This window comes from Heloderma suspectum, chromosome 2, assembly GCF_057233095.1.
Source record: "Heloderma suspectum isolate Gila_16-S chromosome 2, 16-S_ref, whole genome shotgun sequence".
Classification (NCBI taxonomy): Eukaryota; Metazoa; Chordata; class Lepidosauria; order Squamata; family Helodermatidae; genus Heloderma; species Heloderma suspectum.
Window position 1 is genome coordinate 303,744,366 of NC_139459.1, and position 19,561 is coordinate 303,763,926.

The 19,561-nt window shown below is 41.6% G+C and overlaps 1 protein-coding gene across 2 annotated transcripts in view; it reads right to left on the reverse strand.

The window, feature by feature from the left end:
* The window catches only part of PODXL2 (podocalyxin like 2), a 61,000-nt gene that overhangs the window by 13,139 nt on the left and 28,300 nt on the right, over window positions 1-19,561 (reverse strand). For both annotated transcript variants that reach the window (XM_084832483.1, XM_084832482.1), the window contains exons 3-5: window positions 11,667-12,610; window positions 8,500-8,574; window positions 1,995-2,151 (exon numbers count right to left, since the gene is read on the reverse strand). In XM_084832483.1, coding sequence (XP_084688609.1) covers window positions 1,995-2,151; window positions 8,500-8,574; window positions 11,667-12,610 — 1,176 coding nt within the window. The remainder of the gene's footprint in view (window positions 1-1,994; window positions 2,152-8,499; window positions 8,575-11,666; window positions 12,611-19,561) is intronic.

Sequence of the window (19,561 nt, forward strand, 5' to 3'; positions counted from 1 at the left end):
TGCAGGACACACCTTTCACTGCAGAGCTGTAATTCATTTTAGAATCCAAAGGCAAATTTTACAGCAGCTATGATGGGTGAAAACAAGGGCATGTGAAGGAGAAGAATAAAATCAGGATTCAAGGAAACAGGAAATGTACAATGTTTTCTTCCAAAAGCAAGTGCTCTTTCACTTTGATCTTCAGAGTTCAGTTTTTCCACTGAAAAACCTGCCAGTAGACCTCAACATAAATTGCCACATGATGAGAGCTTCATTGAGAGCCTCAAAAATCTGGGTACTTGAGTGAAATTGATGGACATCATCATTGGATGGCTTCTGCGCTCACATTTCTTGCCAGATAGGAAACATTTGTAGTAGTGTCCCCACAATGAAGTATCTAGAAAATCATGTGTCAGCTCTCACATTGATTTTGTCTCAAACATGGTATTTTCCCAGTCAGCTGTGGGCAGGCCAGGAAGATTCTGGACAATTAGAAGTCTTGTGTTCCACCTCCTTTTGTGCATCTTTTATACAACCACAAGTTTGTGGCACAGAGATTGCTTCAATTCACAATACTGCTAAGGTGCATATTTGGACCCAGAGCCCCAGTTCTGGCAGACACCAAAATGACTGGTGACTGCTAGAACTGCAGACTCAATTTCTCATTCTGATTATAGAGAAATGCCTTTAATACAGGGCTCATCTATACTGAATAGACAACTTGATATCAACCTATATGACTGGAAAAGCATACTCATTCATACCAACCATGCAGAAAATCACCATTTAAAGAGCCAATTCATTTAACAATGACTGTGATATATTTTTATGGTGCTCTTTACCATTTGTAAATGTCTAGACTCAACCCTAGGGGCTTATATTCAAACACGAAAAGCAAAAATTGTATTCGGAAAACAAATGAGACCATTCCAGGCGTGTCCCTGAGATTATTAGTTTAAAAACAAAGGATACTGGAACAGTAGTGTCTATTATAAAATTTTGTGACCACCTTCTCCAGCATATGGATTGCCCTGCATGTTTCTAGGAAGGGGATTGCCCAGTTATATGCTTTGAGCCTTGCCAAAAATAATGGAAGCCCTATCCAACCATTGTTCCTCCTCCTCTTTCCCCCAAACTACCTCAAAATGGACACTGGATAGCATATGTGCAATTGCCTCAGGCTTCAAGGACTGTCATGGTAGTCCAAGCCATGAATGTTAAGAAGCCACCAGATAAGAAACAAAGAGCTGATTCCATCGGGCTGGAGGGGGGAAACAAACATTTTTATTAACACATTCCCCCGAAGTACCATGATTTTTCTGCTTACCTCCTCCTGTGGACCTGTTGCCAACACTGGGTCTGAGAAGTCCCAGACCGCATGACAGCAAGACTGTACACAGGCACTCATACCACTGGGACTGGGATTTTTCAGGCCAAGCGGCAGCTATGCTGACTTGGCATCTCTGTATATATCTCAAGAAAGGTAGCACACGGAATGACTAAGATATCCTAGGCTGAGCAGCAGGAATAGCAACCACTATGAAGCAGGAAAAGGGTGTGGTGGTAATGGAGGCTGAGAGACTCTTCCTCTGTGCTGCTCACTGAGATAGTTCACTCATAGCCACCACTGCACTGTGTCCACAGGGTGTCCACAGACTTTCCTAGGCCCATTGTGCTTGGTGTGGCAGTGGTGGCATCAAGAGGGATGGAGGAGATTAAAGCTGCATAAGGCTTTTTCGGTCAGAAGACAAGATTCTAATACAAAAGGACAGGAGGAATCATGTAAGAGAATAAGAGGGGAGCAATGTAGTTTGAAAAATGACTGAGGAACAGCGTTACCGTCACTATATACATGCTATGGCATTGCACATTACTGAAGGAGCAGTGTGATGTACAGCATGAAAGGAGGTTTTCCTCACAAGAGATAACTGGAATCATGAGAAAGAAGGTCAGACACCCTTCAACTCCCATTGTAGAAAAAAACACCCCACTCCCTTTTTTCCAAATGAACTTACCATGTTCTCCTGCCAAAGTCATTAGCAGGTGTTTGTCGTTCTCATTGGGTTTGCTTAGGGAGATCAACCACTGGGCCTGCAATCCATTTTCGTACCTAGAGAAAGCATCTTCCACCAGTGCCAACAGCTGGAGGCCCCTCTCCACTCGGAACTCCTCCTGCAATATCAAATATTTGTCAGTCTCTTAAACAGAGACCTATAGATACCAAGAATGCAGACTTCTTGACAGAAAATACCTGTGGGTGCAGGATTTCAGGAAAGAGACCTAAAAAGATAAAATCTCTGGAGGACATCAGAGAGCAGCAATTGCAAATCACCTACTTTCTCCATTCCCATTTTCTTCTCCAAACCGATGCTGCTTAAAATCTTGAGCTCCATCATACTTCTCTCACATCCTAGTTGCCGCCATTTTCACATTTCCAATTTACATGCTGCAACAGATAATATCAGCTTCATAGTCCTAATTTTACCCAAGAAATGACTGTTGTTGTTCAGTCGTGTCCGACTCTTCGTGACCCCATGGACCACAGCACGCCAGGCCTTCCTGTCCTCCGCTCTCTCCCGGAGCGTGCTCAAGTTCATATTCATTGCATCCGTGATGCTATCTAGCCATCTCATCCTCTGCCGTCCCCTTCTCCTTTTGCCTTCAGTCTTTCCCAGCATCAGGGTCTTTTCCAGTGAGTTTTCTCTTCGCATTAGGTGGCCAAAATATTTGAGCTTCAGCTTCAGCATCAAGAAATGCACTTAATTCAATTCATTTCATAAGTTCCGGTTACATAATCTGGGGCTTTTATGTGAAGAATTTTCCAATAAGAGAAGGTGTTCATACCAAAATGGGAGAGTGTCGCTTCAAAATTTAAAGAAGCAAACAAGACTTCCTCTTTGACATAAGCTTAAATCTCAGCCCCTTGTAGGCCCCCAATAAAAAGAAAACAAAGCATCACTACTGGATCTTTAGCAATTCAGAGAATGGTCTGGAGGTGTGTGATATTTGAAGCTAAATGGGTAAGGGTTTGGTCAGAGACTACCCACATACATCCCCACTGAGCTCATTGGAAGAAAAGAAAGTCACAAATAATAATAAATGTTTTTAAAAGGCCAAGAGCCTCAGCAGTTCTTCTCAGACTGCAGGTCAAACAGAGATGGTCCCATTCTACTAATACGTTGCACATTGCTTGGCAGCGCCTCTCCCACTTCTGCTTTTCTATTCTTGTTCAGTTGCCGTGCCAACCTAAAGGCCACCCAGATTATTAATATGTGCTAGCACTGCTGGTTGCTATGGCAACCTCAAGCACTCTCGGCAAGCATAGGCCTAATTGAGAAAGACAAGGAGGAGTCAGGCCTGAGTCACAAAAGCCCATCAGCACCTCATCTCACAAGGCAAAGGTTATGGACACCAGCTGATAAAAACTTAAATTACCACAACAAGTCAGGGAACTTGGCAGAAGGGAAATGAGGAGAGGGGCCGCCTCAGGGCATAATCCCTGGGCCACATTACTAGAATTGTGGCATAAATGGTAGAATCCATTGGATAGCTCTTCCCTCATGGCCACATAACCAGAGTTCAGACTAACCGCTCAGGAGTTCTTCGGCTTAGCAGCAAGAGAGGGGAAAAGAGAGTGCTGTCTGACAGGAAAATATTTCCACTCATATGAGCTGGGCAGAAAGATAAAAGCCCCCCCACCATGTTTTTATACATGTTAATGAATAAATAGGCAATCAATCTCTCTTGCAACTCCATGGAGCCCAACCTTTTCATTCTCCATAGCTCAAAATGTCAACATATATCATACAGCACAAGGATAATGCAAAGAGCTATCGTTAAACAATTAAAAAGTGGGAGGGTTCAGACATCACAATATCATTTAGAAGCAATGCGCCCAGTTGCTCCCTTGAAGCTACACAATTGCTCCTGCTGCAAGTGGTAATGGTACAAACCACAGAACTTGGTTTGTTTCGTGTGATGTGCGAACACAGACCTCTGGTTTGTCTCTCCCACAACAAGCCAGAGAAATAACCCAGTAATAAACCATAGGTTATTTCTTTGGCGTGTTGTGGGAGAGACAACCCAGAGGTCCAGGTTCACACGCCACACTAAGCTGCTCCCACTTGCAGCTGGTGCAACTGGGGCAGCATGCACAAGCATACACAAAAAGCCAAGGTTTTGTGTGAACTGGGTCAGTAAGTGACTGTGCATAACTCATCAACCAGATTTGTTCATCTTTAAAAGTCAATGCAAATGGAGCGAATATACTGAATACCTTATTACTACTATTACTGGCTCCATGTAACAATTAAAATTACACTCTATCCATAAACATATACTAAGAGTAGAAATACTCCATCTTTTAAAAACTTTTTAACCACCCTGATTTGAAGTTCAGAAAGAGTTGGGGGGTGGGATTTTTATATAACAAGCAGGACCTGCAACAAAATGTTGCTGTGTAGAGTGATCTTGTTCATAGTTTTAGAGAGCAAGCCATGCCTTCCTTCAGTACTCCAGGGGTCTCCAACCTTTTTGCGCACATCTGGGAATTTGAGAAACTGCTGTGGGCACCACCACAAAATGGCTCCCACAGAGGATCTGGCTAGTCATATAATGGCTGCACCTCTTTAGCTCTCTTTTGACTATCCAGGTGAGGGGAGAGAAAGAGCAAGGCTAGAGGCTGGGAGGGGGAGGAACAGTGAGCGAAAGAGGTGTGGGGAGAGAAATAGTGAGGCTAGAGGCTGGGAGGGAGGGGCTAATAGCAAGAAAAAGGGGTGGAGGGGAGAGAAAGAACAAGGCTAAAGGCCAGAAAGGGAGAGAATGAAGAATTTTTTTTACAAGGTTTTTATTAAAAAAAATTTTTTGAAGGGGGTGGGGAGTGAATAGCTTTGTGAGCGCCGTGCTGGGGACCCATGCTCTACTCATTCCTAGCCCCCCTCATTTTCCATGTTAATAGTTAGCTAGCATTCCCTGGCCACTGACCATGCCTGGTACTCAATGGGCTGTTTTGAAGCCCCCCCCCCCCCTTAGGGTTTTTTCCTTATTTGTTTTGCATTTCTGCAAACCTTGGGATTCCCCTATCCCTGCTTTAATTTCCATTTTGTATGTGGATGGTGCCATTTTGGTACATAAAGATTGGTGCTCAGAGAATTGAGTACACTATTCATATATAGGATGCGCCAGTGAGATATTGCGGTTTTAATGAAGCAGCTCAAAATCAGAAACAGTCACAGTTTCTGCAAGAAAAGGAAGTTTAGACCAAACAAGCAAACATATTGAAGCTTTTCTCACAGCCACAAGAACTAGACTGACCCTTCTTTTTTTTTTTTAAATGAAGATACTCAGAATTCTGTGTATACCACTTAGTTCTATAGCACATTGTTAAATCTCTCATGATACCACACAATGGCATCCATGCAGATTTCTAAGGTCCTTAAAAGTAACAGAATATTGCCAGGGAAAAGAAAGCAGGGCAAAAATAAAACTGAAAGGAAAAAAAGGTCTAGATAAGGTATGCTCAATATGTATTTTAAAATTATGAACCATGGTTTGACCTCATCTTCACAATGAGATTTTTAAGGATTTCTCCACCACCACACACACACAAAAATCATTATAAACAACCTATCAGAAATTTTTATGAATGGGGATTTTTAACAGGAAAAGGACTTTAGATCATCAATTAATTGCAGCTTTATGGGATTGCTGGAGGAGTAATGGATTAGAGGAGTGCATCTGGTTAACAGACACTAGATAGTAAACAAGAGAAAAAGGGAAGGAAAAAAGGCACTTAAGGAAGATTTAATGGCAGCAGACGGCCACTTTGAACTACTCACACTAGAAACCATGTGCCTTTATTTCTAGAACCATTAATGAAGGGAGCAATGTTTAATTTACAGAAGAACAACTTCTGTATACAAGAATGAATATCTTAAAGTTAATTTTGTCTGTTATTTCTGTAAGTATTTGAAAGAAATAGCTATGCCTCATTAGGCTTTGTGTGCCTGCGAATTACCACAGTATCCCTCTATCACATGAATTTTAACTTATCGGAATGCCTGGAGAAGTTCTCTGTTGTGACTTAATCACTCTCCACCATCCAACTCTTAAACCACTTGGGAACTGGAGCTATTTAATTTCCAGCTAATTAAAATCCTGAAAAAATAGGCAGAGCCCTAAGTTAATATCGCCTTCATTTGTCAACACCACTGGAATACTGAGGTAGCTGGAGAATGAGACTCGAAGAGGGAAAACTATGTAACTTAATTGTGGGGAAATAGTCTCAATAGTTAGGTTGCCAACTGACCAGACAAAAATACCCTGCTCTATTTTTGACAGAAGACAGAAACAAAATTCAAAGTGATCTTAATAGACTGGAGTGCTGGGCAAAAAACAACTGAATGAAATGTAATAGGGATAAATGCCAAGTTCTGCACCTAGGAAAAAGAAACCAAAGGCACAGTTACATGATGAGGGATATGTGGCTCAACAACACTACAAGCGAGAAGGATCTTGGAATTGTTGTCGATCACAAGCTGAATATGAGCCAACAATGTCATGTGGCTGCAAAAAGGGCCAATGCTCTTTTGGGCTGCATTAATAGAAGCATAGCTTCCAAGTCCCGGGAAGTACTAGTTCCCCTCTACTCAGCACTGGTCAGGCCTCATCTGGAGTACTGTGTCCAGTTCTGGGCACCACACTTGAAGAAGGATGCAGACAAGCTGGAGAGGGTTCAGAGGAGGGCAACAAAGATGATCAGGGGACTGGAAACAAAGCCCTATGAGGAGAGACTGAAAGAACTGGGCATGTTTAGCCTTGAGAAGAGAAGACTGAGGGGAGATATGATGGCACTCTTCAAGTACTTGAAAGGTTGTCACAGACAGGAAGGCCTGGATCTCTTCTCGATCATCCCGGAATGCAGGACACGAAATAATGGGCTCAAGTTACAGGAAGCCAGATTCCAGCTGAACATCAGGAAAAACTTCCTGACTGTCAGCAATACGACAATGGAACTAATGACCTTGGGAGGTAGTGGGCTCTCCCACACTGGAGTAATTCAAGATGAGGCTGGACAGCCATCTGTCAGGGATGCTCTGACTTGGATTTCTGCATTGAGCAGGGGGTTGGACTTGATGGTCTTGTAGGCCCCTTCCAACCCTACTATTCTATGATTCTATTTTTTTTCTTTATTTCTGTACAGTTGCCAGAAAAGAAAGGAGGAAAATCTATTCTCCCCACTACCCGGCTTTCTATTTCTTTAAAGTAAACATATTTTTGTTTGCATATGTATCTTAGCTAGGTAGCTTCAGCAAGGAAGTGACTTCTGCCCATATAGTTAAATCACTGGTTCCCAAACAGGAAGAAAGTCATGGTATTCAGGGACACTGTGCTGGGTGCAAAAGGCTGCATTGGGTGAATGAAGCTGTAGTCCATGTCACTAACTGTCCACCAGCCCAGAAAACCTTCCTGTCAAGTTTCACTCCATCTGTCCAGTGAGATTGCCCCTACCAACTGAGGTGCAGCAAACACCAAGATAGCCTTTACTGTGGAGGCTCCCTGCCTTTCGAATGCCTACATCAGGGTCCGCCTGTCTCCTATAATGACATCTTTTAGGCCCCAGACAAAGGCATTTTTGTGTTCTCTCTGTATTAAGAATTGTAGTCCTATGGTTTTATCTTAATCAGATAACAGCAGGTGCCATGAGCAACTAGAAATCACAAATATGTGTTACTTGGGGGACTTCTCCCCTCCCCCCAGCCCCATATTTCTTCCCCATATCATCTTAAAAAAGGCTGCAATTAAGCCCAAGCAGGTCACTAAAATTGGGAGTTTGATTAGGGATTGTCGATTAGATGTGGCTGGTCATAATCAAGCATGGCCAGCTGCACAGACCCCAGGCCATATGTTGAGCAGGCCTGTGATAGAGATGGTGAGATGGAATCGACATTCTCTGATTATGGCTATCAAATATCAGCTATGGAAACATCAGGGTATTATTTTATACTCCCTGGTGTGACATCATTGTAATTACCTACATGGACAAGGCAGAGGGTTGCTTCTCACCTCACTTTTTAGAGACATGGGTAACACCACCTCAGATCTCGGCTATGTGTCTCTGAAGTGCTGTGAAAAAACTAAGATCCACACATCTCTTTCAGAGACAGCACCTAATCCAGATAACTTTCAAAAGCCTGATGGATACATACATTCCCAGGGTGGTATATTTGCCATTTCCTCATGGCTGGATCCCATGTTGCTCCGGTAACAGTTGGAAAGGAAAGGCTACAATTCTATTCAAGCTTGCTTGAGAGTAAGACCCACTGAATTTAATGGGACTTATTTCAAGTAAACATACATAGTATTGCACTGTGAATCATGTGGAGATGCTGGTATTAAGAACATATTGTTTTACTAGTTTATATAGGTAGATTGCTTTTAATTCTATGAGCCACCTTGTATTAGCTTACAGAAAGGAAAATAGTTTAGTAAATAATGTAAATAAAAACGCAAGCCACTCACACAGTCAATGTTGTCTGACATATTCAGGATTATATAGTTTTTGCCTGCCAGATTGCTCCAGTCCTTACAGGTCACCTGGAAAAAGACAAGAAAAACTTCCTGAGTTTATCTGGAAATGATTTGGTAAGAAGTGTAGTCCAGCTTCTTATGAACATATATGAAACTTCCTTATTCTTAATAGCACCACTGGTCCTTTTAACCCCTCACTCTATACTTCAACTGGCAGCAGATATCCGAGGTCTTATACTGAAACTAAGAGTCTAAGACCAAAGGTAATGTATCTGTGAACAGCAGTAGGTGTAGCACCAGAGTGCTCAATGTAATAAAAATAGATAAGGAACTGAGGTACACTCTAAACTAAGTTTTGGGTCACCCTCCTCTTTCTTTCTTACTTACTTATTTATTTAATAGATTTATATACCACTGACCATATTTAAAAATCTCTCAGCGTTTTATATTAAATACATTAAAATACATAATAATTGCTAAAACATTTATATAAAACATTAATAACATTAAAACCAATACAATACTATAAAACCGGATAGCATACTCACTCAGTATGGTTTTTTAGGCACAGCTATCATATTATTTATTTAATATTTAATATATTTATAGCCCGCTTTTCAGGGTAAAACCCTCACAAACCAGATTCCAACCTACTTAAAAATACAAAATACTCAATCAAACCCTAAAAAACAATATTCAGTACATCAATCATTAAATAACAAATAAGTAATAAGTAATAAAATAGTAGATAAAATCTTAGTTAAAAACAGTACATTAAAATTAATCAAATGCAAACTGCAATAAATAAGTCTTCAAAATCCTCCTGAAGGCCAGCAAAAAAAGGCCATATGTCATTCCCAGGTGGGGGCATTCCAAAGATGTGAGGCCACTGTACTCAAGAATCTCACAGCTCTTACTGGTGGACCAGAGAGTAGAGTCTCATATGCTGATCTCAAAGCTTTGGCAGGCTGGTACCACCAAATACCCTGATGTCATGCTTTAGGACCCTGATATCCTCAGAGGACGAGGTCCTTGGGTCAACAGAACAGGAAGAAGGCTTGGCTACAGAAGGTCATCACATTTACACCTCTTAGGACATAGTTCTTCAGGAAGGCCCAGGGACCAGCCTCCCTGTGTCTGGAGAACGTCATATTGCCATCCTCAGATTCTGAAGATTCCAGCTGTGAAAATACCACCACACCACAGCCACTTCAGTGTCATCGCAGCCTGAAGCTGCTGAAACAGACCAGGCCCCTTCAAAAGAAAAGGCCTCAGCATGCAGACAGGGCTAGCCAGCTTAAAGGCAGCCAAAACCATACTTGAGGCTCAGTCACTATCTGCTGCTTGTTACAGCAACATACAGGCAAGCTTGTCTGGCTTCCAGCTCTAGCGTCACATGCAGCTCTCTGTAGTGTTCCTCTGTCACTGCCTCTCTGGGAAACCTGACTCTTGCTTGTTTGGAATCCAACTAAACCTGACTTGCCCCAAGACCTCAGTATGAACCAGATCCATAGTGGACACCCTGTAACTTGGAACTCACAGTGCTCAACAAAGTAGGCCCTCACTGTGACATGGCTCACTGGCTGAAACAGAACACCTGTTCTCAAACTGTTTAGAGCCTTAAAAGCTAATACCAGTACCTTAAATTGGGCCTGGAAACAAATAGGTAGCCAACATAGCTGGCACAGTATAGAGATAACATGATCTGAATGCCTAGTTCCCACAAGTATTCTGGCTGCTGCTTTCTGCACCAGCTGGAGTTTCCAGACTGTCTTTAAGGGCTGCCCCATGTAAAGAGCATTACAGTCATCAAGTTTTGATATAACCAATGCATGTGTTCCTGAGGCATGCTCACTTTTATCTAGATAAGGCCACAGCTGCGAACAAGTCAAAGCTTGTAAAAAGCACTCCTGACCAATGCCACTTGCACCTCCATGGTAAGTGCCAAGCTCAGGAGAACTCCCAAACTGCATACCTGTCTCTTTAGGGAGAGTGCAAACCCATCCAGAGTGAGTTGCACACTTCCATCCATATTAGCAGATTTCCCCATGCACAATGCTTCGTTCTTGCCTGAATTAAACTTCATCTTATTTACCTTCATCCATCCCAAAACTGCCCTCAGACAAATGTTTAGGGTTTCTACCACCTCCTTCAGAATAGAAGATAGAGCTGCATGTCATCTGCATACTGATGACATTATAGCCCGAACCTCTTGATGACTTCATACAGTGGTTTCATGTAGATGTTAAAAAAGCATGGGAGAGAAGATTGAGCCTGAAGCACTCCAAATGTCCCCCCTCTCCTAGCACCACCTTCTGAAGCCTTCACTCCATATAGGACTGGAACCATTGTAATATCATGCTTCTAAGACCTAACCCAGAGAGATGGCCCAGATCTTGCTTGATGGTATCAAAAGCCATTGAGAGGTCCAGGTAAGCCAACAAGGTTGCACTCACCCCTCTGACTATTGGGAGTCAGAAATCTTTGCTGATCTACTGAAAATCACCCAGAGATCTACCTGTAGATCCAGAACTACCTTCTGCCCACTACCTAGGTCACATAACTGGAATTGCAACAAGCTCTCTCAGATATCTATGTTCTTTTTCAAAAACATAAAATTATACATATCTTGTAGAACATGTCATTTTTATGCCAGCCCAAAGAATTTGGGCTTGTTCCTAATAATTCCTTAAATTCTCTTTGAAATCCTATAAACTGGCCTAAGACAGAGCTGGGGTTTGTTTTAAAGCAACTGCCTCCAAAACTTACATTTATGCCTTTCTTGAACATCATAAAATAGATGGCCTATGTCTAAGAACACTGTTGTTGTTTTGTTTGCTTCATTTCTGAATTGTACATAATTTAGTATTTACTTTATTTTAAAGATTTTTTTTAGGCAGCTTTATAGGACATGGATTTACTATTTTGAGCTTAACCATCTAAGCATAACTATATTTGTAATAGGTTTCTGGTTCATGCCTTTTATGGCTAAGAAAATAATTGCTCATTAAAAAATTAAAGGCAAATTCACACTTGATCCAGCTTGTAAGTATAAAATAACTTTTTATGATTTGTTGCCCAATCCTAGCCTTTGAAAACAGGAGAGATAGTACCTGAAAATACTCACCCACTCATGCACCCAAACACTGGATTCTTACCTGTGTCAAACTCCAGGGCACTCCTGTGGGCAGCCCAGCCATGTGGCTATCTCCAGTTTGTGGTGCAAAGCTCCGCTCTGCTGCAGCAGTTGCTGTGACTGGAAGCTTTGTAATATTTTGAATGGGAGTAGGGGTAGGAGCTGGCTCATCAGTCCAGTCCCAGAAACCCGCTGAAGAGCTGGGGTTTGATGGGCTGCTAGGAGTCCTGGAAATAGTCTCAGTTACTTGGGTACTGTCCCCATGAGATCCTGTTACTAGAAGATCTTCCCTCATCTCCTCCACTTCAACCATTTCTGTGGCCTCTATGGCCACTGTCCCTGCTACAGAATTGGCTTGTCCAACTCCAGCTCCTGCTATGGGCTTTAGACTCTCCTCATTCGTTGTGGTCTCCACTTCTCTGAAATCAGCTCCCACTGTAGCTATAGTTGCTATGGTCTTTACTAGTTCCCCTCCTGCTCCTACTGTTGCCACTGTACTTTCTGAAATAACCTTGAAAGGGACCCCTGAGACAAGCTGATGTCCTTTAGTAGTGGCTGACTGAATGGGGGACAGAGGCAAGAGACTAGGTCCCATGCTGCTCCCTAGGTCAAAACCTGAGGAAGCGTGCTCAGGAGCAGATTCTTCTTCTTGCTTTTCTGTAACCACCTCAGATATTGGACCCATTCTGCTGACTTTTGTGGAGAAGAAGGTGGAGTACAACGAATCCTGCCCAGGTGCTTCAGAAAAAGTGACCTTTGGTTTTTGGCTGATCTGAGACGCTCCCTTTGATTGGTTGATAGGAAGCAATCCTTCCTCTTCCTCAAGGACGCTGGTGGATGGCGCTTCAGAGTCAGGCTCAACAGAATGAGACGACTGATGCAAAGGGGGCCCTTCTTGAAGATTTTTGACTTGTGCTCTGTCTCCTTTAGGCAAGGCCTTTTGGGAGGCAAGTGGAAAACTGTAATCTGAAAAGAAGCAGAAGAGGTCTCATGCAGAAACAATCAGAAAGATTGGGCAATAGAAACTTACTCCTGGAATCTTCTTCTACATCTATCTCTAAGGGACACTATACAGACTTCTAGTTAGTAGCAAAGTATTCTGATTAGTCTATCGTCTTTATTCACCTCCAATTTTCCTGCTGTCTTAAAAGACTTCAACAATTTTCCCTTGCAGCTCCTTCTGACAGAATCTCTCTACGCAGCTCTGTCTTTGTCTCACTTTGCTTAAATTCCTCATCAAAGTCCATTTTCTCTGCAGAAGTACACACTGTTTAAAATCATACATTCCCAAGTGGAGTGTACATGTAAATTTCATTCACCCACATTAAACACATCCCCTTTTTCTGTACAGCATTTTCCTATTTTGCCTCCAGAATAGGAAAAAAACTCTGGGAGCACAATATACACTGATTACTGACACTTAAACATTGATTTATTGCCAGCCGTTCATACCCAGGTTTCAAATCAAGATATAGACACTGATGTTACTATATAAATAACTAGTAGTAAATAAAATACTCCAGGTAGGATTTTCTTCCTAATGCATCATTTTTAAAGTACATTGGGTTGTATCCAATGCTAGTCTAACTTAAGTCCCATTCATTTCAATAGGTCTACTGTAAGTATGACAAAGACTGGATACATCCCACTGCTCCGTATTATCTGCTCTTGGATACTGCTTCTGCTTCTAGGATGCCTTGCATATTGGGATGCATTGCTCTAATGACCAGAACAAGCTTTTAAAAAAATGTAATTTCCCCACTACTCATTCCTTGGATTCTGGTGTATATTCTCAGCCACTAACGCCCCACATGGCAGTAATTCCACTGGTAGGCTTTAAAGCCTGCCCCCTCATTATCTGTAGCAGCATGCTTGAGGACAGATTTGATGGAGGGACATATTTCTTTTTTCCTGCTTTCAGTCAACATACCCAATCCCTGATGCACAGCCTATGTTGATTCGCTGTTCACACAGCAGATGTGGAGAATGTCAGGTGGCAGCACACACTCAGGAGAAGTAACATGTGGCAGCATGCAGAGCCCCACATTATATCACCTCATCTTATTTATCTACACATACACACACACACTTTTCTCAGCACTGCTTTGCACATTCCAGCTTTATCTGTTAAAGCCCTGATCTGGGAGTGAAGAAGGCTCATGTGCAGATATGCCCCCAAAACAAGGGAGCACCCTCTTAATTTTATCATCTGCACACCATTCTCAGAAGCAGTCACATGACTGTGGAACAAACTCCTTCAAGAGGCTCACTAGAAGAAGAGCAAAACATTTGGGCTGGCTTTTGGTGGCCAATGTTAAGCTGACAGGAACAGGCAGAATAGAAGATGCTGAAAATGGAGTACTTCTCTCAATCCAGTTAAGTGCACATAACTTGAGGGGGTGGGGAGTCAACAATGCTGCACAATGGCTGCTCAGGGGGCTCAATTTCATTTCCCCACAAACAGCTGATCAGCACTATTGCTATCTGACCTGTGCACATGCTATGTGCACATGCTGCTGGATTTATGTCCAATTTACACCAGAGAAAGTGAAGTCAAGAATTCTGGGATATTACTGTGTGACTTCACTGAATGCAGTCTTCCCAGAGAAAGAGGCATGCCCTCCAGAATAAAATCATCATAATATCAAATGCTGTTTACTTGCATACATGTGAATACAGCTTTAGACAGCTTAGAACATGGGGTATTTTTTTTCTACTTGCTCCTAGTTGTGTATCATTTGATGTCTCAGAAGCCTGTTAATTTTTGCCAGGACATGGGTCTCCTACATCTCCCACTGAATAGTCAAAGTTATCTGCACTGTTCCATTTGTCAACTCTAAACTAACTTTAGCATTTCATTCTGCCTTAAAGCAGTTCCATGAGGACCTTACATCCATTTAACTTTCCATTTGAGCAACCTTATAGTGACTGGACTTTGTTCCAATCAAAATGTATAACGTAATGACAAGCTACTGGTGAGATGCCTTCAGTATCTCTTTTAGTGCAGGATTAACTACTGTTATCTTCACTTCTGTGCTGTTCAGACACAATTCTTTTTACTTTAGTCCCTCCATGAATCTACTCAGCCCACATTCTCAGCTTCTTAGTTTAGTTCTCAAAACAGGTAGGCATGCACACAAGCCTGCTGTCTTCTCCAAGAGTGCCTTGCCAATCTTTATTCAGATGGCTTACTAACTCCAGATCAAAATCTTAATCCAAACAGTGCTGGTCAGCACATTGATGAGATTTGTGCAGTAACTCTATCCTGTAAGTTTGCATGACAGCTAATGTAATCTAGATTTGACTCTGGTTATTTGCACTCTCATGGTGAAAGGTGCATGGTTTCAGGTTCATCAGGATGGGTAATGGATAGCTTGCTGAAATAAGCATTACTTGTGGCCATTGGTAAGGGAAGCCCGGCTAAGAGGAAGGTAAATATGATGGGTTAAAGGGTAGGTACAGGAATTTCGTTATTTAGATGCTTCATACGTTGATTCTTTTTCGGTCTGCCTGTCTGCTACACTTTTGCATGCTCTTTTTTGCAACCTAGAATACATTTTCTATTTTGGCAAAATTAGATACTAAATCAAATACACAAAGTAAGGAAGGACAAGATGGGCTACAGGTTAGTACGATCCACAGAAGGAAAAGTCACAAGGTGAGAAAAGATTTTTTTTTTTCCCTTTCTCCCTAACCTTACACAGGGTTTCAGACAGGATTCTGTTGTAGCCCTACTTGGAGATACCAGGAACCTGGGACCTTCTAAATGCCAAGCATGTGCTCTACCACTGAGATACAGCCCCCTCCTGGTTAACAGCCCAATGGACTCGATGGCCTTGTAGGCCCCTTGCAACCCTACTATTCTATGATTCTATGCAAACTCTAGCATCAGAGGCATATTGCTGGGGAGAAATAGCAGGAGAGGGCTATTGCCCTCATGTCCTGCTTGTGGGCTTCCCAGAGGCATCTGTTTTGCCACTGTGGGAAATAGAATGCTCCCCTAGAGGGATCTTTGGACTGATCAAGAAAGGCTCCTCTTATGTTCAGTCCCAACCATTTTGTCAGCAGTTGATACAAAAGCTGTCCACATGGCAGTGCCAGTCCAACAACTGATTTCTTCTAGTCACCCACCATTATCTACCTATGGTAGGCTTAAATAAAATCTAGCCCATAATTGTAAAAGGGAGGATCACTGTGTTACCTGTAAGAGACGCAATCTGGTTATAACGGATTTATCTAATTAAATTGAGGGAAATCAAATTAACTAGCAATTGAATTACCATTAAGTAGAAGCCATCTTATACAAATTTAGGCTGTTCCTTGCTCTTCCATTGCAAGAACACTCATTTGTATTATGCCTTCACTTCAAGTTGGTAGACCAACTTCATACAATAACGCAAGAGCCATTTTGTCTACCTCTAACACGCATTTTGATTCTAGTGCAGTATTCTGTGGCATTAATACTACATGAATTGAAGAGGAAATCATGGCTATTTCTTACACAGAAATCATCTCCACATAGAGGAAAAAATGCTCTAGCAGAAATATTTTATTTTGCAGTAAAAACATTATCTGGGAAAGCTGCACTGTAGTTTTGACTCATAGGCTCATGGAAAATTACTTGAGCTGTATTCCACAAGTGATAATGCAAACAAGAGTTGTGTCTTTCTTCAGAAATCCCCATTTAGGAAAACTGCCATATATAAAGTGGCCTTGAAAATGGGTGAGAGGATGGTATTAAGGAAACAGAATGCAATTACCAGAGTTGGAATTTATCCCAGATGTTTGTGCTCACACTCTAATCTTATGTTATAGGATCTCTAATAGCAATGAGTGATTAGCACCTCTTGTTTAGGATTTCACTAAAGGAAACATCTAAATAATGAAGGAAATGTCCCCACAGGAATTGTAACATTTGGTCACCAATGAGCTTTCACCAAGGAACAGCAGCGTGGTCCATACTGAAATCGCAAAAAAGTTACAAGAATGATTTATTTTAAAATGTTACTGTACATTTAAACCCAAGGCACAAAAGAAACCACTGACGCACCAGCAGCACCCAGGCAGGGAACTGCTCAGTGTAAGCTGCTTAGATGTTGTCTTTACAAGGTGCTTAGTTTCATTAATGCTTGGCTGAAGATGAGATTAAAAGATGTACATTTGGTGTTGGTCTGTGCACAGGAAGCAGTATAAGCTAAAGGGGAAGGAGTATAGCAGGCACTTATTAGCCCATGCTCATTAAAAGTAATACAGTCCCTCTTCTCTCTGCCTAGAGCAGTTGTGGAACCTATTTTTAGCATACATGCACATGCGAGTTTAATATATGAAAGACATGGCCATATAAGCACTCATGTAACATTGTATAAAGATAAGTTCAACATTTCCCTTTGGCATGACATTGATTAGACCAGAAGCTGTTTAGAATGTGATCTAGTCAATTTCAACACTGGTATCTCTGGGATTAGGCCAGGCAAGCAGCTGCAATTTGAAACTAAGACAAGAAAACAGGCCTCTCCCATTGTCCTCTCCATTATGTTTGTACAGTTATCAAGCTGCTGATTTTAGATCAGGGCTAGTCCCACCATGATGGTGGTTATGGTGGAAGAATTGCTGCCACTGTTCCAGAGAAATAATCCTCTATACACAAATCTTCTCCGCGCTTCCTCATCATACTCCAATCCTAGCCACTTCATCACATACCTGGAAGCCCATCATATTGACAGACAGCGAAGTAAAAACAGGAACATGCTGTACCTATTGCTTTGTAGTCTGTGGCTGCATGTGTTTTTATTATGCTGACAATCTGTGATCCTACAATAACTAAAGCATTCTGCAACATCCCACAGCAGATGTAGCCTCTGCAGGATGACCACTTTCCTCAAATGTACACAGATGAAGGTTACTCTTTGTAGATCCCTTTGTAGATCATTGCACACTATGGCCTTAAAACTGACTGTTGGCCAAGACAGAATATTGGTTTAGGGTCTCTGTTAACCATAATTATGAAAAGAAAAAGTTGTAGGATCACAAATGGACAGGATAATAAAAACACATGCAGCCACTTTTTTACAGCAAAGATATTAAATCATTTTTAGGTCAGCCCTTCCTAAAGAAATTGGAAGGTGCTCACAGGTATGGTGTGTTGACGCAACGATAGGAAAACAAGAGGGAAGGTGCTGTACACACAAAACATCAAAAAGGAAAAAATCCAAAAGCACCTCTGAGTATGGATTGTAATAATAATGTATTTATTATGCATATCCCTAAAATACTATAAATATTTTTATAGTCCATGAGTACTTTAGAGATCTGCATAATAAATTATTATTGCAGTCCATACTCAGAGGCACTTTTGGATTTTTTCCTTTTTGATATTTTGAAGTAATGATAAGCATGTCACAATAAGCTAGGATTCCTTCAGAACCCTGGCTTATCACATGAGAACCCTCCCAATGTAACACATTGCTGTCACACTGGCATATAGGTGGTGTGTGTAAACCTGCCAGGTATTCTTATGAAAGCCCTGGTTAAAAATTCCAATTTAAAACCACTTATAATTTATTGTAAGATGATAAGCAGCAGGTTCCTAATACATTTTTAAACAGAAATCAGTTTCCCGCCTGTTCAATAATTCATTGTGTTAACTGAAGGAACTGAAATGTCACTGAGTTGGTTCTGTTGGTTGGACCATGGTTTAAAGGCTCAGAAACAAGCCATGTGCTGCCATATTCTCTTTACCCTCCCCATATGTGATCAGTTTCACGAGGAACTCCCTAGTTTGCTCAAACCATTGTTTTCTGTCACATCTGCACTAGTAAATTACAGTTTGTGCCAGCTCTCTAAACCAGATCAGGATGAAACAAACTATGGTTTCCAATTCTGGTTTGGAGGACTAGCAAAAGCTGTAGTTTGCTAGTTCAGATGTGACAGCAAATTATGGTTTGATGGCTCAGAAATGTTAAGTCTGAACCATCTGATTGTGTATGAATAGGCACCTGAAGAAGGCACACAGAACAAGAACCTTTTTTTTTAGTATTATGTCAGCTCCATGGAGCACCAAGAGAGTCAAGTATTTTGTGGTGCTTCACGTAAGAACCATAGTAATTAAATCAGCCCCAGGGTTTCTAAAGAAATCTAGGCCCATTATGAAAATCTAGGCTTCCCAACTTACGGGTGTCTCTGAAAGGCCAAACCACAGGTCACTCCTATTTTCCTTATGGTCAGCCTCTGACAGAGGTGGTTGTTGAACTTTTATTTCTCCCATCTCAAACTGTCAAATAATTTCTGCCTAAGGTGCTTTCAGCTGAGACGCAGACAGTAGCAAGGAGGTTGTGATACTGCTTCTAAATACTACTGTTGTGCCCCAGTTATGCAAACTTGCACTGTTTTTGCTATCTTATGTTGATATAGAATGTGGGAAATACAACTATTTATATTCCTAACAAGATTTTAGCATAGTTATTATAGGAAAGGCAGGCTCAGAGGACCTAGTGGTGTCAAACAACATGCATAATTACAATACATAAATAGTTGCTTCTTAGAAAGGGATAATGGTTATGTTGGCGGGTCAGGGTGTGTGTTTTCTTACTTTCCTCCAATCTGGCTCCGAAATATGTGTACATGAGAATTACATGAGCAAGAGGGGTTTATGGAACTGTAAAACCAATTGCTATTGCCAACATAGCCTTTATCCCAGCAGGGGGCTTGGTTCTTTTAGACAGGAGTCTGTACAGAGCTACAACTTGAAATGATATCACTTTCCAGTTCCAGACTAGATTCATGCTGGACAGGTACCTACTGAGACAAAGATGAAAGCACAGGAGGGAGCAGGGGAGGAGATAAGTGCTGAAGGGCAAGTTCTCACATTGTACTTAACATGTCCTGCCCAAAAATCAGGTCAAGATTGCACAGGTAATC